Here is a 19,977-nt window from a genome sequence, read left to right on the forward strand (position 1 = left end):
TTTGGCTATGTCCCCACCCAAATCTCATCTTGAATTATAGTTCTTATAATCCCCATGTGTTGTGGGAGGAACCAGGTGGAGATAATTGAATCATAGGGGCAGTTTCTCCCATTCTGTTTTCATGATAGTGAATGAGTTCTCAGGAGATCTCATGGTTTTATAAAGGGCTTCCCCCTTTGCTCCATTTTCATTCTCCTTCCTGCTGCCATGTGAAGAAGGACATGTTTGCTTCCCCTTCTGCCATGATCATAAGTTTCCTGCGGCCTCCCCAGCCACGCTGAACTGTGAGTCAATTAAATCTCTTTTCTTTATAAATTACCCAGTCTTGGGCAGTTTTTTATAGCGGCATGAGAATGGACTAACACAGTAACTTTACCAAGTGGACACATAAAACTGATCATTACAATGCACAGTGAATATTTGGTGAGTTAATAGATATATTCATAACTGAATGAAAGAGGATGGTGATTCCTACTTCAGGGTGGTATTATAAGAGTTAAAAGGGTTAGCATAGTTAGAACACTTTTCTATGATTGATCTAAGGTTGGCTTTTAGGGACTACATTATACATATGGGTTTTGTCTTCATGTTTTTACTTGCATTTCTATCTCTGCCCACTCTTGGGGCTATTTGGATGTCACCTCTTCTTCTTCTGAGCTCCAGTCTATGTATTCCCTGTTCCATCATCACAACCACTGACGTCTACACTCCTCATTAGATTCACGGAACCCAGATGCCAGCCAAAGACATCCCTTTCCCTCATGACCCAGTTGAAAAAATTCTCCACCCCTCTGTTAATTCTAGAATATTTAGGAGTAAAGATCTTTTCCCTCAGATATCTGTCAATTCCCGGCCTTATATCTCAAAGCCCCTTTTCATCCAGGTTTCCTAGATCATTTCTTGTCGTCTCTGTGCTATAACTCATTAACCCAGGCATAAAACTCATCAGCTACTAATGTCCTCTTCCATCCCAGACTCCCCTCACACCAATAATTCTTGAATAGAGCAACCCAAATTGAGAATTTTAAGTAAAATTGAAGGTAAATTTAATTGCAGGAGCACATACAACATTAACCTTTAAATAGAGATCCTAATTCTCAAAAAAAAAGTCCTCATTGATCTCAGGGCCCTTGCACGCAGGTGCTTTTCTAAATCATCAAGGTTATCTTCAGCTTCACTTTCAGTCTCCTTCTTCGGCTCTGGCGCTGCCACTGGCTCTTCCTGTGCTAATGTGGTTGTGGCAGCTGCAATGGCTGCAGGGGTCACAGCAGCTGCAGCGGCTGCAGGGGTCACAGCAGCTGCAGCGGCTGCAGGGGTCACAGCAGCTGCAGCGGCTGCAGGGGTCACAGCAGCTGCAGCAGCTGCAGCCACAGCCTTTTCCTTCTTGTGTTTTTTGTGCTTCTTGTGCTTCTTATCCTTTTTGTGTTTCTTGTCCTTCTTTTTCTTCTTTTTCTTTCCACCTCCTTCTTGATCTGAATTTCTTGGCGGTGATGGGCTCGGTGTTGGGCTTTTGGCCTTTTTGACCGGTACAGCTGGTGACCAGTTTGTAGACGGTGACTGAGACTGGACGGGGGATGGAGATGCTGGGGGCTTTTTAGCTGCTGGCTCAGGAGACCCAGAGACAGATCGGGAGGATGAGACCCTCCTTACAGACTGTGGGCTTGGGGAAGCAGCCCTTTTTATCTTTTTAGGTTCCGGAGTCCTGGAGACTCTCCTAATGGGCCTAGTACTTGGAGATGGGGACCGCCTTCTTTGGGGTGATGACGACGTTCCTCTTCGAACTGGTGGAGGACTTGAGGAGGTCTGAGGAGCTCGAGGCCGTGGTGAGGGCGAATGCCATTTGTTTGGTTGTGGTGATCGGGCCTCCCGGGTAGAGCGGCTTGGGGAAGACCCTTTCCTATGCTTGGATGATAATGAAGGTGAACGTCTCTTGGTGACTGGGGAGCTTCTTTGTTTGGGAGGTGGAGAATGGGAGACCCGCCGCTTTGGTGGTGGAAATGGTGATGCTCTTCGTTTAGGAGGAGGAGGAGGTGAAGCCGTTCTTCTCTTTGGAGGTGGAGGAGGAGAGTATCTCCTCTGTATTGGAGGAAAGTATATTCTAGGAGAAGGTGAGCGCCGACATAGGGGAGGAGGAGGACTCCTTCGTCGTGGTGGTGGTGTGGGAGTCCTGAGCCGTCGAGGAGGAGGGGCGGGAGAAGGAGACCGTCGCCTTCTGGTGGGTGGTGGGGATGGACTTCTCCTCCGTCTACCACGAGGGGAAGTCTCTTTTTGGCGCTTTCGTGGTGATGGAGAAGCACTCCGGGAAGGGGAATGTCTCCGCTGCCTGCCAACCTCACCATTCTTCACATGGGATCTCTTGGGTCGTTCAACTTCTGAGGAGAAGGAGGAACCAGAGTCAGATGAAGACTGCTGGTTTTGTCGTCTGTATTGGCATCTCTGCTGAGATCAATGAGGAAGGCCCAAGTGTCCCCACAGTCTTAGGGGGAAATGTTTGTTATGATGTAAATTTTATTTGGTTTGTACGCAGTTCAATTTCAAAATTGCTAAAATGTGTTTGAGCTTTAGACTATAACATTTGTTGTAATAATTGCTAGGTTGAAGTTCAACGTGTAAAAAAAGGGGGCATGGATTTACATTGCAAAAGGTGTCCACAGTGTATTAGTGACATTCTTTCATTGACAGCTGACATAATTCATTGAGTGAAATATTTTAAGCCAAAAAAAGTCCCCTTTTTAAAAAAGGGGGTTTAAATACTGTTGACATTTTTATGGTTCCTTTAAATGCTCTGGCTATTCCCAGAGGGGTTTTTTTGTTTGTTTTTTTGGTTTTGATTTTCTTTTTGTTTTTCTTTCTTCTTCTTACATTTTTTTCCATTTGAGTCTTAGCTCCCATTTAAGTTATGCTTCTGACCTTGTATGGTCCGTAAGCTTGCCCAGAAATAAGACCACTGTTTTGAACTACCACAAAAGTGTAAATGAATATTTTAATGCCACAATCTTTCCTGTTGCTTGTGGAGTCTCTGCTGAAATGAATCAGGATTCGAGCTCTAGGATGAGACAGAAAATGAAAGCATGTTGTTTGCCGGGACACTGTGGGTTTATATTGATGTGTAACAAGTTGATTTGGAACACTGGACTCTCATTCTGTTCTTCTGGTTTTGTTTTTTTGTTTTGTTTTTTTCTTTTATAAAGGCCATGAGCTAGTCCCAGAAAGGATTCCTTCAGTTACATACAATTTGTTTAATGAAATGTCATGGCTCTGTTCATATTTTTGTCTTGTTCTTCCAATTGGTATATACAACTTTCAGAGCCTCTTGTATTTGGAAGGCTGTAAGGGCCCAGACTTTGGAATAGTGTCTTGGTTTCACTGTTTTTGTTTTGATTTTTTTTTTGATTTTTTTTTAAACTAAAGCTATATAAAGCTTGTGGATTAAACAGAATAAATTTCTAAATTTAAAAATTAAAAAAAAAAAAAAGTCTATTGTCTTCCCTCCCCTACCCTAAGCAATATGCAATAGTGGCTCTTCAATAGTCCCAGACTCTTCTTCTCTTCCTGGACTGCCCATCTCCTGATCAACCCTTAATTTCTCTTCCTTCTCTCGCCCTTCTTTTCAGGATTGAATTAATGGATCCTTTCTTCTCACTCATGCAGAGTAAGTTTCTGCCTCCCTGGGTCTTTCTGTTTACTGACCGCCACAACCGCAGATTATACCTCTTCTACTCCAAGTGCTTTCAAAGAAAGTCCTCTGCCAAGACAAATTCATTACGTTTTTTCCCTCTACCTGTTTGCCTTTATTCTCTTTTGTATTTCATCTTCTTATCTAGATTGAATAATCTTTGAGATCACAGATGTTAATTTATATTTTTCCTTTCCATTTCTACTCAGCATGAGGTGTCCATTGAACAAACTTGATGAATTTTTATTGCTTAATATCTTGCTAGAGGTGAGGAGAGAGGTTGGGGGCGGTTAACGAACTATCAGCTAGCCTAGGAGATATTAGAGCTGCAGAGATTTGGCTATCTTGTTCAACATTATATCCTTAGGGATTAGTACATAGGCTTGCAAATAGCAGGTATGAATAAAAAATTATTGAATGAGTAAATGAATTTAAAATATAAGTTACTTAGGCGGTATCTTTAGGCATATCGTGTTTATGTGGTATTCAATGACCCACAAATGTCTACATCCTAATTCCTAAGATCTGTAAACATTAATTTGCATGACAAAAGAGACTTTACAGATGTGATTAAATGAAAGGATTTTGACATGCAGATAATATCCTGTATTCTTCATGTGGAACCAATGTATTTACAAGGGTCCTTATAAGTAAAACAGAGAAGCAGGAAAATGAGGGTCACAAAAAAAAAAAAAAAAACATGAAGACAGAGAAGAGGTTAGAGCGATGTTGGCTCTAGAGATGGAAGGAGTCACAAGCTGTCTTAAAGGAATAAGACAAGCTGTCTTAAAGGAATTGTTATAAAGGAATAGCTGAAGCTGGGTAATTTATTTTAAAAAGGTTTATTTTGCTCACTATTCTCATGTCTGGAAAAGTTTAATATTGGGTAGCTGCATCTGGCAAGGGCCTCAGGCTGTTTCCACTCATGTCAGAACGTAAAGGAGAGCTGGTGTGTTTAGAGATCACGTGGGGAGAGAGGAAGCAAGAGAGAGGGAGGAGGGGCCAGGCTTTTTTTAAACAACCGGCTCTTTTTTTAAAAAAAATTATACTTTAAGTTCTGGTATACATGTGCAGAATGTGCAGGTTTGCTGCATAGGTATACACATGCCATGGTGGTTTGCTGCACCCATTAACCTGTCTTCTACATTAGGTATTTCTCCTAATGCTATCCCTTCCTTAACCCCCAACCCCTGACAGGCCCTGGTGTGTGATGTTCCCCTCCCTGTGTCCATGTGTTGTCATTGTTCATCTCCCACTTATGAATGATAACATGCAGTGTTTGGTTTTCTGTCCTTGTGATAGTTTGCTGAGAATGATGGTTTCCAGCTTCATCCATGTCCCTGCAAAGGACATGAACTTATCCTTTTTATGGTTGCATAGTATTCCATGGTGTATACGTGCCACATTTTCTTTATCCACTCTATCATTGATGGGCATTTGGGTTGGTTCCAAGTCTTTGCTATTGTGAACAGTGCTGCAGTAAACATACGTGTGCATGTGTCTTTGTAGTACAGTGATTTATAATCCTTTGGGTATATACACAGCAATGGAATTGCTGGGTCAAATGGTATTTCTGGTTCTAGATCCTTGAGGAATTGCAACATTGTCTTCCACAATGGAACAACCAGTTCTCTTAAGAATAAAAGTGAGAACTCACTTCTCTGGCCCCAGAGAGAGCAAAAGCAATTCATCCGCATCACCCAAACACCTCCCATTAGGCCCTACCTCCAACATTGGGATCAAATTTCAACATGAGGTTTTTAGGGGACAAACATCCAAACTATGTCACAAGACAAGTAATGTAAGCAGCCTCTAAAAGATGGAAGAGGCAAGGAAACAGACTCTCCCCTAAAGCCCACAGAAGGAAAGCAGTCCTGCCAACTTCTTGATTTTAACCCAGTAAGACCTGTTTTGGACTTTGGACACCAAGAGCTATAAGATAATTATGTTGTTTTAAGCCATTAAGCTTGAGGCAATTTGTTACAGCAGCAATTGGAAACTAATACAGATCACATTCTAATTCAATTAGTATTGTTCCCAGTTCTCTGGACCTCAGATTTCTTTCCTGAAAAACATTAAAAATAATACCTGAAAGTTTAGCACACGAGTGCAGAGTGCCTATTTACTAGAGAGATCAGCATTTGTTTAGGCTCTAAATAGATTTGAGGATGAAATTAAATAGCATAAATAAAGTTCCTAGTGATGCTTCTGATAAAAAATATCTCCTTCAAAATGCCAGAGGCAGGTCCTAAAAACCCACAAAGTAGGTGAACTGACAAAAGACTGTAAAGAGCAAAGTAGAGGTTCCTCTTCAAAGACTTTCCTCTCCATCTAATTAGGAATAAATAGTAACTTCTCTTAGAAGCAAAATTTATTCAAAGACCTGTGCTAACATTCTGAAATATCTGCTAGCCGTAATAAAGAAATCAATGTACTTTATGTTCTTAGCTCCCACAATTTAACCTAAATATTTGCCCTGGCATGCTTATACTGGTCCAAGCAAGCATTAGGTCATAGCCTGTTCCTCTTCTTTATTTTAAGGTGTTTTTACCTTTGTCAGCATGCCACAAGTTACTTCCTCCTTCCTTTGTTCTCCTCTGCCTTTGACTCTTTTAAAGAGTTCTAAGTTGCTAGCCAATCAGGACAAATACAGAATGTGAGGTCCCGTTTCAGCCAATGGAAACTGGACACAGCAGGAAGGTGGATGGGTCAGGTTATAAATGACCCTGTCTCCTTTGTTCAGTGTACTCTCGTGGCAAAACTGCTGGCAAGTGTACCCTTTCTGCAATAGGTAAAAATTGCCTTGCTGAGGAAATTAAATTTATGTTCAAGTGCTATTTCTTTATGGCACCGGGGAACAAGCATTTCTAACAAGACTATGTAATTTAATTTCAGGAACCTAAAAAAGTGGGATGAAGAACTGAGGTTGCTAATAAATCTATACAACTTATAAGTAAATATTTAATTTACTAATATATAATAATAAAGACATCATTGTAAGACAATGTTAAAACATTTTACACATTTTAAATGTGCAATAGTAAATCCTTCACTATTCATGGATTATTTGGAATCCCTTGTCGCCAGAAGCTTTTAAGGAAATAACTTCTACTTCGTTGCAAATATGTTCTTGGCTTAGTTGAGGTAATGCAAATACTAGAATACTTGTTTGTTTAACAGCTTATTCTTCCCTGAAGCTGTTCCTCCAGTCCCTGCCAGTGGGATCTTATGTCTCCAGGAGTACTTAACACCCCTAATAGCCCCATCTTTTAAGCCTCCCTGGGACCTGCCCTCGCAGTACCTCTTACACCTACTCCACTTCCTCCTCATGGCCTCCTGAAGAATGCCATTCTAAAATTAGGTTCTATTTTCCTTGCCCGCATTCTTTTTTGCAAAGCCTCCAAAAAATTTACTTTGCTTCTCTGCACCTGCTTTATCTCTATTTTCTACACTCGCTCCTTCTTTTTCTAATTATCTATAATAGGCATCACAAAATTTGCATTTGTTGGAACCAAAATTTCCATGGTTGCCTCAAAATATACAAATGTAAATTTGCATATAATTAAATTTTGCATAAGGGAAACTCTCATTTGGGGAGATATGCAATGCCCAATAAATGGCAGTTTCCTTCTCTAATGTCCCCAGGCCAGCCTCCCAGTCTGTGTGTTTCCCCCTGGCTGCAGCTACCAGGACTCTGCTCTGGGGATTTACGGACAAGGGTATCAAGTTTTAATTAAACTAACCCTCTCAAACTGAATGAGTGGCTTAAAATCTTCGTGTAAAGAAACCGCAAAATAATAATGCTGGCATTGAGCAGTAAGAAAAGAGCAGAGCCAGCACCCCCACCAAATCCTGTGACAAGGTGTATTTTTGTGTTTTGTTTTTTTCTTTGGCAGCATTATGGGGGAAAAGCAATGATGATCTAATGAGATCTGATAAGAAGTTAGCCCAAAACAAGGAAATTGTTGAGGGTTCTCTTTGAAGTATGGATTTATACCCACCAACCTTAGCTGCGAACCTTACCTCAAGTGTTATCTGTGCCTTGAGATGTTTCCTGGTCATAGTACTAAGCCAACATAATGAGCAAGACATTCAATAAGCAAGTGTGATGGCTATGAGGACAGATCTTAACAGGTTTTTTTTTTTTCTGGAAGGCTTAAAATCATGCATTACTCAATCTAATACTTCACGAAATTTCAGTAAAACCTAATGATAATATAGAAGCTTGTGTTGTAGTTTTGTAATCAACAGCAAAACATAAAATTAAAAAAAATACATTACTGGGGCTGTATCCTGCTACAATAATAAGGCTGACATAATAGATGGAGAACAATATGATAACAAGCCAAAATGTATTACTTCATCCACAAATAGTATCATGCTATATATAGACAGACTTGCTAAAAATGTAAAGAAATACACAATCAATTACACAATAGAAAATTTGCTATATGGTGCATGGTGGCATGCAACTACAAATGTTTCTAACATGTTTCTCTTCATAGGATTTTCTGAATTTTCATTTAATATTCAAGCACATCAAAAACACCTTTTCAGGTGTGATCCTATAAAGCAAAGCTGTCCTCACAAACAATAGTTGACTAAATAAACACATGGCTTTATGGAAGAAATGTGTAAGTATAGCCATTGTTGGAGCAGATGCTCTGTTTAAAAAGAAAAAAAATAAGTTAAAGTTATAGATCTCACCATGCTTATTTACTGCTTAAGTCATAGGCAATTTATTGCACTGAAGTTGAAGTTCAAAGCATAAAGAATACTATATATAATGCAATTAATGAGGTTGATGTCCCTAAAACAAGAGAGAATTAGTAAATGTTTTACAATAGTTTTCATGAGATGGGAAATGACAATAGAAATCTTTGTTACAATGCAGATTTTATTGTGGAAATGATCTCATGGCAAAGTTTTTAAAGAGGCTGCAGAACAATAAAGAGAGATAACACATTTTGCTTTTATGAAAAAGCCGATGTTCCAAATTTGCTGACCTTCTCTGTAAATAAGAAGTGACTGTCAGTAGCCAGCAGATGTGTTTATAAAAATAACCCACTTGATCTGTCCCTGCAAGGTAACAGTGGCATTTTCAAAGTGAATGAAAGAACTGCTCTCAAGAGAAAATCATACTGTAAAGACAGCATTTCAAAATATTTATTTGGAAATATTTAAATGATGTGATCTATTTATTTATTTGGTCAAAAATGCCCAACTTGCCTAACTTTATTTTATTCCTTAAAACACAGATCAGGCAACAGATCCTACAGTTAGACTCTTCTGATCACCCTGAGACTTAGTTACCCCTTTCTTTGGTTTCTTCTCTTTAACATCCTGCATATATGCTGCCATTGTGTTTATAGAACAATATCAGAGTGTGTTATTTATATGTGCATCTCCCTCATTAGATTGGGAGTTTCTTGATGTCAGAACACAGCAATTGTCCCACCAGAATGAAAAGAATATTGCCAAAAGATGCTCTATAAATGTTTGGCCATTGGTTTAAAAAACAAATAATGGACCAATGGGCTCAAAAGCAAACTGGCTAATATAAAAATAATAATAACAACCACAATAATAAAATAAGGGCTAACACTTAAACGGTTGTGTACTCACTATGTACTAGGCACTGATCAAAGCACTTTGTACGTATTTTCTTTCTTAATATTCGCTACCATCATATTACAATATACTATTATTAACCCCAATGTATAGATGTAGGTGAAGAAACTTGTCACAAATCATACAGCTAGTTGTCTGAGATGCAATCCATGTGATTTGTTCACAGAGCTCAGGTTCTGTGAAGCAGGTAAAAACAAAATTTGGCATCCAGTTTCAAAAGGAGAATTGCAAACTAATAGAATATATAGCACCAAATGATTATATCAGTAGAATGCTAATTGCATATCAAGGACATTTGGTATAACACAAATTATTCTACCTTAAACGTATGGAAATCTGTGGTCCATGATGTTGTAGATTCTATCTTCCCACTCTGCATTTTCAAAGGCATATGGTATTGACTCATTAGATTAATTGTTGGATAGTCTTTATTATAGACTAAATCATAGAATAAATACATGGATACATGCATGAATATTATATCTCAAGGGCTTTACATAGTTCATTATCTCACTTCATAGTCACAACAAACCTACTGATAGTTCCAATGCAAAGCCTAGAACACTTTGGCTTAGAGAGGCCCAAGTCTTTTCTCAGTGCTGCACTGCTGGTACATGGCATGGTCCCCTCCCTTCTCTCAGTACACACTACCCATGCAGACTATCACTCTCAGTCTTGTTTATCTCAAATAAAGAGGGTATAACTAACTGGAATGTATCCAGAACAGTGAGGCCAAAGTGTGGGGAAGCTCCATAATCACGCTGCTGCATGAGGAACAGCTGGAGAGACTGAGAACATGCGGCCTAAGGAGGAGACTCAGGGAGATGGGATCACAGTCTTCAAATATTTAAAAGACATCAAGGGGAAAAGAGATTAAACAAGGTAATGTAGCTCTAGAGAGCAAATCCAAGAGTGTTGAGTGGAAGTGAAAGGGAGGCTGGTTTCAGTCAGATAGTAGGAAGAACTTTCTAGTATTTGGTACTACAATGGGAAAGACTATTTTGTGAGATTTTTTTTAAATTTTTTTTTAATTATACTTTAAGTTCTAGGGTACATGTACACAACGTGCAGGTTTGTTACATATGTATACATGTGCCATGTTGGTGTGCTGCACCCATTAACTCATCATTTAACATTAGGTATATCTCCTAATGCTATCCCTCCCCGCTCCCCCCACCCCACAACAGGCCCCAGTGTGTGATGTTCCCCTTCCTGTGTCCAAGTGTTCTCACTGTTCAATTCCCACCTATGAGTGAGAACATGCGGTGTTTGGTTTTTTGTCCTTGCAATAGTTTGCTGAGAATGATGGTTTCCAGCTTCATCCATGTTCCTACAAAGGACATGAACTCATCATTTTTTATGGCTGCATAGTATTCCATGGTGTATATGTGCCACATTTTCTTAATCCAGTCTATCATTGTTGGACATTTGGGTTGGTTCCAAGTCTTTGCTATTGTGAATAGTGCCTCAATAAACATACGTGTGCATGTGTCTTTATAGCAGCATGACTTAAAATTCTTTGGGTATATACCCAGTAATGGGATGGCTGTGTCAAATGATATTTCATGTTCTAGATCCCTGAGGAATAAATGACCAACTATCGAGAAATTGCAGGGTAGTTCCTACATGAGGGTTAGGTAGAATTGACCTGCTTTCTGTCTCATAAATTTTAGAAAATTAAATAAGATAATTTATTACGGGGTGGTGTTAGTTCCCTCAGTACTTTATCATCTATGTTGATAATGTTAATAATTAATTGCATAATTAACAAATAGCAAATTATTGTGTGATTGTGTGTGTGTGTGTGCGTGTGTGTGTTTAGACAGGGTCTTGCTGTGTCACCCAGGCTGGAGTGCAGTGGCGTGATCTCGGCTCACTGCCACCTGTGCCTCCCAGGTTCAAGCCATCATCCTGCCTCAGCCTCCCTAGTAGCTGGGATTACAGGCGCCCGCCACCATGCCCAGCTAATTTTTGTATTTTTAATAGAAATGGGATTTCACCATATTGGCTAGGCTAGTCTTGAACTCCTGACATCAGGTGATCCATCCGACTCAGTTCCCAAAGTGCTGGGATTACAGGCATGAGCCATCATGCCTGCCCCGCAAATTATTGTTATTTATAACTCTTCAATCCAAATCATCAGTGTCTATGTTGTTTCCTTAACTATCAAATGATGATAATAATAGTACCTTCTTCATAAGATAGTTGAAAGGTTTTTAATATCTATATGGTACTGAGAATGATGCCTGAAACATAGTAACTACCCCATTTTTATTATATTTCTGTTAATAATAATACATACCATTATTGCTCTTGCATACCGTATTGCTCTTGCATACCATATATGCTCTTGCTATATGCTACACACAGTATTTCATTTAGGCCTCACTATGTCCCTGATGTAGGCATTAATATCTTTATTTTGCAAATGAGAAAACAGTCTGTACCTTGTATGCCATGCTGCTATTGTTTATCTGTTTGAATCTCAAGCAAATCTGCTTGATAATTGGTACCAAAATAAGCCTTTTTCTAGGTAAGGAATCTGACATTGTGTTTTAAAAAACACACATTTAATCCTGGGGCTGCTGCATTACTCCTGCTGCCCCATCCTACTGTGATCAAAGGCACACACATGAGATGGTGAGTTGTCCCCTTGCCAATGGGGGTTTGGTAAGAAAGGAAAGTGCAGTACTTCTTTGTTTCTGAATTGCAAGTATGTGTGGGTTAGGGGGGAGGCTGAATATGAAGGTCTTGGGACAGCCCACCAGGTATCCCATGAGACTTTGCAAAGGAAAAGGAGGTGAGTGACAGCCCAGGGTCCAATAGGATAGAAGGAAAAGCCAGGCCATGGAGTTCCTCAGACCTGCTTTCTAAGGGCAACTCTACCACCTCAGCAAGCCATTGAACTTCTCTGAGCTCAGTCCTTTCATTTATAAAATGGGGTGACAATGCTCACATGCCAGGAATACAAAGGGATTGAAAGATAAAACACGTAATTAAGCACCTGTTGTGACACATCTGTCAGGGACCCCAATAAGGTCAGCCGTCTTCCTGTTGACTTCTGTTCTTGGTGGTTCTCCAAGATCATACCTTCCATCAACATTTACCGTCACTCCCCCACCCCATGCCCAATACTGAACAGTGGAGGGACGCTTCACCTAAAGTTATAATGTTGAAACTTCAACCCAAAGCAAGTACTGTTAGGATCTCTGGAAACTTTCCCTCAAATAAGGAGTTTGAATGGGACAAGAAGAAGTTTTATAGATAGCCAATGGAGATGATTTAATGGGGTTATGATAGAAACAAGAAAGTAAAACAAACCCATGCTTTAAAGTCTACCATTTCAGGTCCATATTTTCACTTGAAAATTGAGATTCCTATTAAACAATGACATTTACACCAAAAAGTAGAGGAGTTGGTTGAAGGACAGGGTAATGCCAGGAGGAATTGGGAATTTGAGAGTCAAGTCAAAGGACTGAAATACTCACAATACTAAGGGCACCTCAGGGCTCTACCAAGGACATGTAGAAGCTTTGAATTTGCAGCACCACCCTAATTTAACGAGCTACCTCAGCACGTAGTGGAGCCTTGGAAAACAGATGTCACAAACTCTCATTAGATTGTCAAACATTTTCCAGCATTTCCTCTCCCATCATAGCTGGTTATCAAGATATATGGACACACATGTGCATACACATAAATACCTTGATAAGTTACTAGAGAAAGCAGAAAAATGTCTGACAGTTTAATGAGATTTGGGTGAAAGAAAATTCTATATTTCATTGTTTTCCAGGCACTAGACATAATTCATCAATGTTTCTAAGACTCATTCAGCGTGGCTGCATTTTTTAAAATATTTTCATAAATTTTGAGGAGCAAATACCATTATTAGGCACTAAAAAGGTTGAAGTCTAATAGATTAGCCGCTTCATCCTCCTTCACTCAGCTCAGCATTCGTTCAACTGGCTCTTACTGGTTATCATCCACACGCCTCCTGACTGGCTACTCAGTGCCAATGATGTTTCCTTCACACACAGGGCTGGCTTTAAGATACATTGAGGTGACATCAGGTGGCCTGTAAAGTGGTCATTTTAGGATATCCTATTCAAAGACATCTGTGGAAGTATGGACCAATTTATTGGTGAATAACAGTGAAGGGGTTTCCACCAGCAAGTAACATAATTTTTTACAATGATGATGCTGAAGTAGAAAGAGTTTCTAGTCAGGGACTGGACAAATCAATTTGCAGACGATTTTTAGGAAGAAAAACATTGCAACAGTAAATTGTGATTGATAACTTCTAGAGCCACTTTAAGTACTGCTATTTTAGGATTCTGAGGGGAAGAAAGTGTTCTGCAAAGCAATAAGCAAAGTGATTTGTTCCAAGCCCCAAATTTAAGCAGTTTGAGAGATAAAAAGAGTCATTACCAATGTGGGTATAGAACATGTGCTAGGCAAATCTCTTTCACATACATGTGGGGAGGTAATAAAATTATAATTTGAGGCCGGGCACGGTGGCTCATGCCTGTAATCCCAGCACTTTGGGAGGCTGAGGTGGGTGGATCACGAGATCAAGAGATTGAGACCATCCTGGCCAACATGGTAAAACCTCATCTCTACTAAAAATACAAAAAATTAGCTGGGCATGGTGGCACACACCTGTAGTCCCAGCTGCTAGGGAGGCTGAGGTGGGAGAATCACTTGAACCTGGGAGGCGGAGGTTGCATTGAGTTGAAATCACGCCACTGCACTCCAGCCTGGTGACAGAGCAAGACTCCATCTCAAAAACAAACAAAAATTTTAATATGAAATAGGCATTAAAATATTGTGCATTTTAGAGGAGATTGAGGATCGGAGGCTGAAGAATTACTCTAAATTAATCAGCTTGTGTACTTCAGAGCTAAGATAGCTCTTTGGGTTCTAAATTCTGTGATCTTCTTTTTGATTTCTCTTGGAGCAATAATGAAGGCAAAACATCAATAAACATAACAAACTGGATAAGGGAGACCATTGAGAAGGACTAAGGACACCTTCAAAGTTCTGAGTGAGTTTAAAAAGAAGAATGATGAAAACTTTGATAGAAATAGGAAAGAAAGTAGAGGAACTTGTTTTGCTTGACACTTCTTAATGTTTAGACTAATTATATTTAAAGATGACAGTGGTCATTGAGAAAACAAAATCCCCAAAGCAATTTTGGAATAAGAGCCAACATTTAATACTTACCAGACAACTATTCTAAGTATTTTACTATATTCACTCATAGCAACTCTAAAAAGCAGGTAGTATTGACAGAGAAAATGAGGCACAGTGAGGTTGAATAGCTGGTCCGAGGCTACACAGCTAATCAGTGGGAGAGTCAGGACTTAGGCCCAGAGGTCCAGTTTTGAAGTCCACACTTTTAGCCATTACACTACAATGGAAAGAAATTTAGAAGATATACACAGAAAACTATAGGCACATAGATTAGGGGTTCGTAGAATGCTCTGGGCAGTTAAAGGAACTCTTCTTAAAGGAGGTAAAGCTTGAATGAGACCGTTAGTAAGCTATTTTTCACACATTGGTGAATGATGTTTTGTGCAGTGTGTTTTTTTCCCCATAGAAAAATAAGAAGAAAGAAAAGAAAATTGAGAACTATCTCTATAAAAATGTGTAACATATCTCATATTCCAAGAGATCCTTTTGGTAGTATTAATTTTTATCTGCTCACAGTACTGGCTTCATTATTTGGAGTTAAAAATTAACTCAACCAGATAAAAAAATCAGTGCTGTGTATTTGTTTATCTTTCAAATCTGTGTTCTAATTTAAAAAAGTCATTTAACAGAATGAAGCTATCAGCTAAGACAATGGAAAAGCCGTAAACAAACATAGGTTGCATTTACGCGAATGGTCAGGTCCAAAGTAGATGCAGGATATGCCAGGTTCACTAATTTTAATCCCTATTCAGCCCAGGACTATGTACCATAAGATTACTGCTAGTGTTTTCTGAAAATGATGTATCAAGGCATTTTCTGTAGAAATACGAAACAGTGGCATACAGTAGGGAGAGCTGGATTGAGGCAGAGTAGTATAGATGGAAGTTTCCTGAAAGCATTGTGGGGAAACATCTTTTGGGTATGGTTCTTGGATGAAGAGTTGATTTATTAGTACTGGAAGGGTGTATGGGAGAGAGGAAGTGAGAGGTTATGAGAGAATGACCCTCCCGTGATGGTGAGTGGGAGAATTATTGCAGTATGTACGTTAGCATTGCTATGTGGTGAAGTTCTTGGGATTTCCTGGGGTCTGTGCTGGACAGCATGCTTAGCCACCAGTCACATGTGGGCACTGAGCACTGACAATGTGGGTAGTCTGAACTGGGATATGCTGTAAGTGTAAAATACAAACTGGACTCCAAAGATTTAGTATGAAAAAAAGAATTTGAAATATCTCATTAATGATGTGTATTTGGTTTCATATTGAAAACAACTTTGGTATTATATATTGAGTTAAATAAAATGTCATTAAAATTAAATTTTACTTAAACTAAAATTTAAAATTCTATCTTTACTTTTTTTTTTTTTTTTTTTTTTTTTGAGGTGCCGTTTCACTCTTGTTGTCCAGGCTTGAGTGCAATGGTGCGATCTTGGCTCACCACAACCTCCGTCTCCTGGGTTCAAGCGATTCTCCTGCCTCAGCCTCCCTGGTAGCTGGGATTGCAGGCACGCACCACCACGCCTGGCTAATTTTTTATTTTTAGTAGAGACAGGGTTTCTCCATGTTGGTCAGGCTGGTCTCAAACTCCCAACCTCAGGTGATCCATCCACCTCGGCCTCCCAAAGTGCTGGGATTACAGGTGTGAGCCACCGTGCCTGGCCTACCTTTACCTTTTTAAGGTAGTGACTAGCAACTTTAAGATTCATATGTGGCTCATGCTGTATTTCTATTATGGAACTGCCTTACGACTTTCAATGGGTAGGATGGACACATCCTTGTTGGGATGGAGAAATCTATCATAGCAGCTGGTCTTGAAGGTGGGTGGGGATATGATCATAACTTAGGTGGGGAGGCTCAGGAGGACTCACAGAATAACTGGCAACCCTGCCCCTGTCTGTAAAAACCCCATCCTGGAGGAAATAAGTTAGGAAAAGGTTTTGCATTTTGTGGAATGAAAAGTCTGTTGCATCTAGCTTGAGACAGAGCAAAAAGAGTTGATTGTCAGCTTCATGAAGACCAGGTGGTCTAAAAGACCCAGGGATCAACAACCAATGAGAGCAGCATGGAGGCCAAGAACCAGGCAAAATGCTGATTCCAGGACTGGGATTCAGGATGATTTCCTTCTATGCAATAATCTGCTCCTTGAAAGGGTATCTAACTGGGCATTGCTTTTACTTGCTGCTTTCAATTCTTTTATGTTCTTTCCTAGTAAATATTTTTTCTTAATTTCATTGCAGCTCATATTTATCCTGGGAACAGAGAGAAATGTTTCACAAGCTTAAGCCAGTCTTTTAAAAGGAGAATGGCAGGACTCCAAAAACAGACATGCTGATATGTACTGGGGAATTTTTAAGTGCTGAAACCTCCAAGACAAAAGAGACTGTGTCTTTATTGTTCTCTGAATTACTCGTACCCAGCTCAGTACCTGGAACATGATAGGGATCCCATAGTGGTTTGATGAATAAATTAGTGACTCCAAGAGTAAAGTAATCCTCAGGAGGACAAAGGCAGATAGCTTCCCTTCCCTATCAGAATGTACTTCTCTTAAAGCTTTTCTTGGTATAATTCTTGGAGAATTTTGCCTTACAGAAGTCAAATCACATACCAAAGTGAAAACTGGATCTTCTACAAATAATGGAAGAATCAAGTCTATCAAAACAACAATTATACATACCATCAATGGAGGGGTTGTCACGAGCCAGGCTAAGAGCTTTACATATATTATCTCATTGTATCTATGCCAGAGAATCAACTATGACATATGTAACATTAAATCTCATTTTATAGATGCAAAAACTGGGGTGTAAAGAAGTCAAAGAATCAGCCAGAATGTACAGAATTAGCAAAGGTGGAACTGGGATTTGAATTCAGACAGTCTGACTCCAGACGCCATTCTCTGAATTATACATAATTATATTTGAATTATTAACATTCATAAATTGAAATATGAGGGATAATGTACCTTTTCATGAAAGCTTTGCTCGTTGTGTGGATGAGTGTGTGTACATGTAACTGCATATGTGTGCTATCACTGAGGTAGAAGACATCTCTCTCTCTCTGTTTTGGTCTACTTTTAGTAAGACTTGTATTTGATTGAGTTCAGAAGTTTGGTCATCTTTTTAACTAACCTGTTTGTTTTAATTATATTAAAAATTAGTCACTTTCAACATATTTGCATAGGTAATTGTTAGGGTGATCTTTTGGATGATCAGATGTAATATACTACTACTACACACAGACACCCAGACACACACACACACACACACACACACACACATATGCAAACACATCCTTGAGCTCAAAGAGCTTTCTCAGGACTACATACTTTACATCTACAACAAGTCATTTAGAAAACTATCAATCCTATTCAAATTTCAGCAAAACAGAGATACCAGGCTTTGCCTTTCTCTTTAACTGCTCTTTTTTTGCTATATACAAAGCTGTTTCTTGCACTGCTACATATATAAAAAAGTGACAAATCCTTAACTGTCAAACAAGAGAAATAGTTTGATAAATATAATAATTCCATAAGATGGCACATTATACACTACTAAATTGTAAGGACAGTAAAGTTACTGTTAAGTACCAAAAAGTCATGATTAAATGTTAAGTGAAAAAATAGAATATAGCTAGATTTGAATTTGAATATTCATTCTGTATACCAGTATGTATAGAAGGAAGAGTATATACCAAAATAGTAAGAGTATCTATCTGTTTTATAATTTGATATAATACAAATTATTCTACCTTAAACATATGAGAATTTGTGGTCCATGATGTTGTAGATTCTATCTTCTCACCCTGCATTTCCGAACACATATGGTATTGGCTCATTAGGCTATTTGTTGAATAGTCTTTATTCTATTATCATAGAAAAAATAAATGAGTGCATATATCCGTATACAAAATAGAGGTCTATTCTTCCTGTATATATTTATACTAAAAAAACTGAGACTTTTTTTACAGTTGTATATATACAAACATATTTGTTTATTTATATACACATATATAAATCAATTTTATGTACATGTGGGTATACATACATCCATGCATATACCTCTGAAGTGCTGACTCTCTGAAGAAAGCCCAGGTATTGGTCAGAATTCATGCTCGGTTCAGGAGCATAGAATTAAGAGATACAAACATCAAAAAAGAGAGAACTGAATCTTCAAATCTGAGCCACCTTACAAGAATTTTTAAGGTAAGTGTTTTAAGTGTAAACATTATGGCAATGTTATAGTATAATTTGTATGGCACAAGATGGAGTCCTGGTGGCCAGAACTGAGTATGGGAATAGTCAGTGCTAATCTTTGTGCAAAGCACAAACGAAAATTGGTATACAAGGCCTGAGAGAGAGATCAAGGAAGCAAATACTATAAAGTCCCAGAAGGCAGTTGGATAGGACAAGGGGATCGGAAGAGCAGGATCAAGATCAGAGAGCAGGGAAGATGGGGCTAGCTGATCTAGGGAATGGAGGGAGAAGGGATACCCAGAAGCAGGATTCAGGGGGTTAGAGCACTTACACCATGCTCATGGCCATGCCCATGGACAGGAGAAGCATATGATGGGTGCCCATGGTGGAGCTGGTCCAAAGAAGAGGGGGATTCATATCACAGTAAAATTAAGTGCATAATTTATCCACAGAGCAGAGGAGGTTGTGAAGAGCAGGCATAGGCTATTTTTCATGTCTGAATGCTCTCAAGACCTCTCAGTGTTGTAGGTGGATGACGCATAATAAATATTCCTTGATTTGAATTGGCATAAAAGGTCAAATCAGAAAGCCAGAAGTTCTTTAAGGTTTCAAACTAGATTCTAAGAAGTCCAAAGGCATCTCAGAGGTCATCTCTGGGAGAAAAGGGGAAGCAATGAGGTAGAACTCTGAACCTCCACTCTACCTAAACAAGGCAGCCCTGCTGTGCTCCGAGTCATGTATGGAGACATCAGGGAAGATGTAAAATAGGATTGTGATAGGAAACAGCATTTGAAAGCCATTGCTTTACGAAGGGAAGCGTAGAACCCTTTCTCCCCTTGTTAGCCAATTCAAATGAAGACATTTGGGAGCTAGTGAAGAGAAAGACAGGATTTCTAGGGAGATGTTTCAGAAGCAGCCTAACTATACTCGTGTCTTCAGAAAGAGCAGTGTTGTCTCAGAAGTAATCACCTTCATCAACCAGCAGGTCAGTGTGGGTCTCCTGAAGAGCCCGAACAACCACGGGAAGCGACGTCCACTGTTGTGCAGTCAAAAGAATCTTTGCTCTCATTTTCTCCACTCTCTTCCCTTCCCAATTAGGGTATCATAGGAAGATCCTGCCTTTCTTCCAGTTCCAACATCTATGAAGTGAAATTTCCATCAGACAGTTGCTTTTGACAAACAAAGGTTGACTAGAAGCTTCTGTGAGAAAGCCTTAGGAAGTTCTCTGGGGAAGCCCTGCCTTTGTTTGGTTTTCTTTGCCTTTGGCTCTGTGATGTTTGCTGTAAA

At 39.3% G+C, this 19,977-nt stretch overlaps 1 protein-coding gene across 1 annotated transcript; it reads right to left on the reverse strand.

Moving 5' to 3' along the window:
- Nucleotides 1-1,077: 1,077 nt before the first annotated feature.
- LOC115935567 (serine/arginine repetitive matrix protein 1-like) lies at nucleotides 1,078-19,759 on the reverse strand. The gene is made up of 3 exons (XM_055348236.2): nucleotides 19,660-19,759; nucleotides 18,873-18,961; nucleotides 1,078-2,439 (listed from the first exon to the last, which is right to left on the reverse strand). The coding sequence occupies exons 1-3, from the start codon at nucleotides 19,757-19,759 to the stop codon at nucleotides 1,078-1,080; spliced, it is 1,551 nt and encodes a 516-aa protein (XP_055204211.2).
- Between the last annotated feature and the right edge of the window lie 218 nt (nucleotides 19,760-19,977).

Source organism: Gorilla gorilla, chromosome 7 (genome assembly GCF_029281585.2).
Source record: "Gorilla gorilla gorilla isolate KB3781 chromosome 7, NHGRI_mGorGor1-v2.1_pri, whole genome shotgun sequence".
Taxonomy (NCBI): domain Eukaryota; kingdom Metazoa; phylum Chordata; class Mammalia; order Primates; family Hominidae; genus Gorilla; species Gorilla gorilla.

Coding starts and splice junctions, on each gene's coding strand:
- LOC115935567 (XM_055348236.2), bottom strand. CDS start 19,759: ATGAGAGCAAAGATTCTTTTGACTGCACAACAGTGGACGTCGCTTCCC. Junction 18,962..19,659: donor TGACCTGCTGGTTGATGAAG/GTGATTACTTCT, acceptor TCCATTCCCTAG/ATCAGCTAGCCCCATCTTCC. Junction 2,440..18,872: donor CTGCCTTCTGGGACTTTATA/GTATTTGCTTCC, acceptor CATTGATCTCAG/CAGAGATGCCAATACAGACG.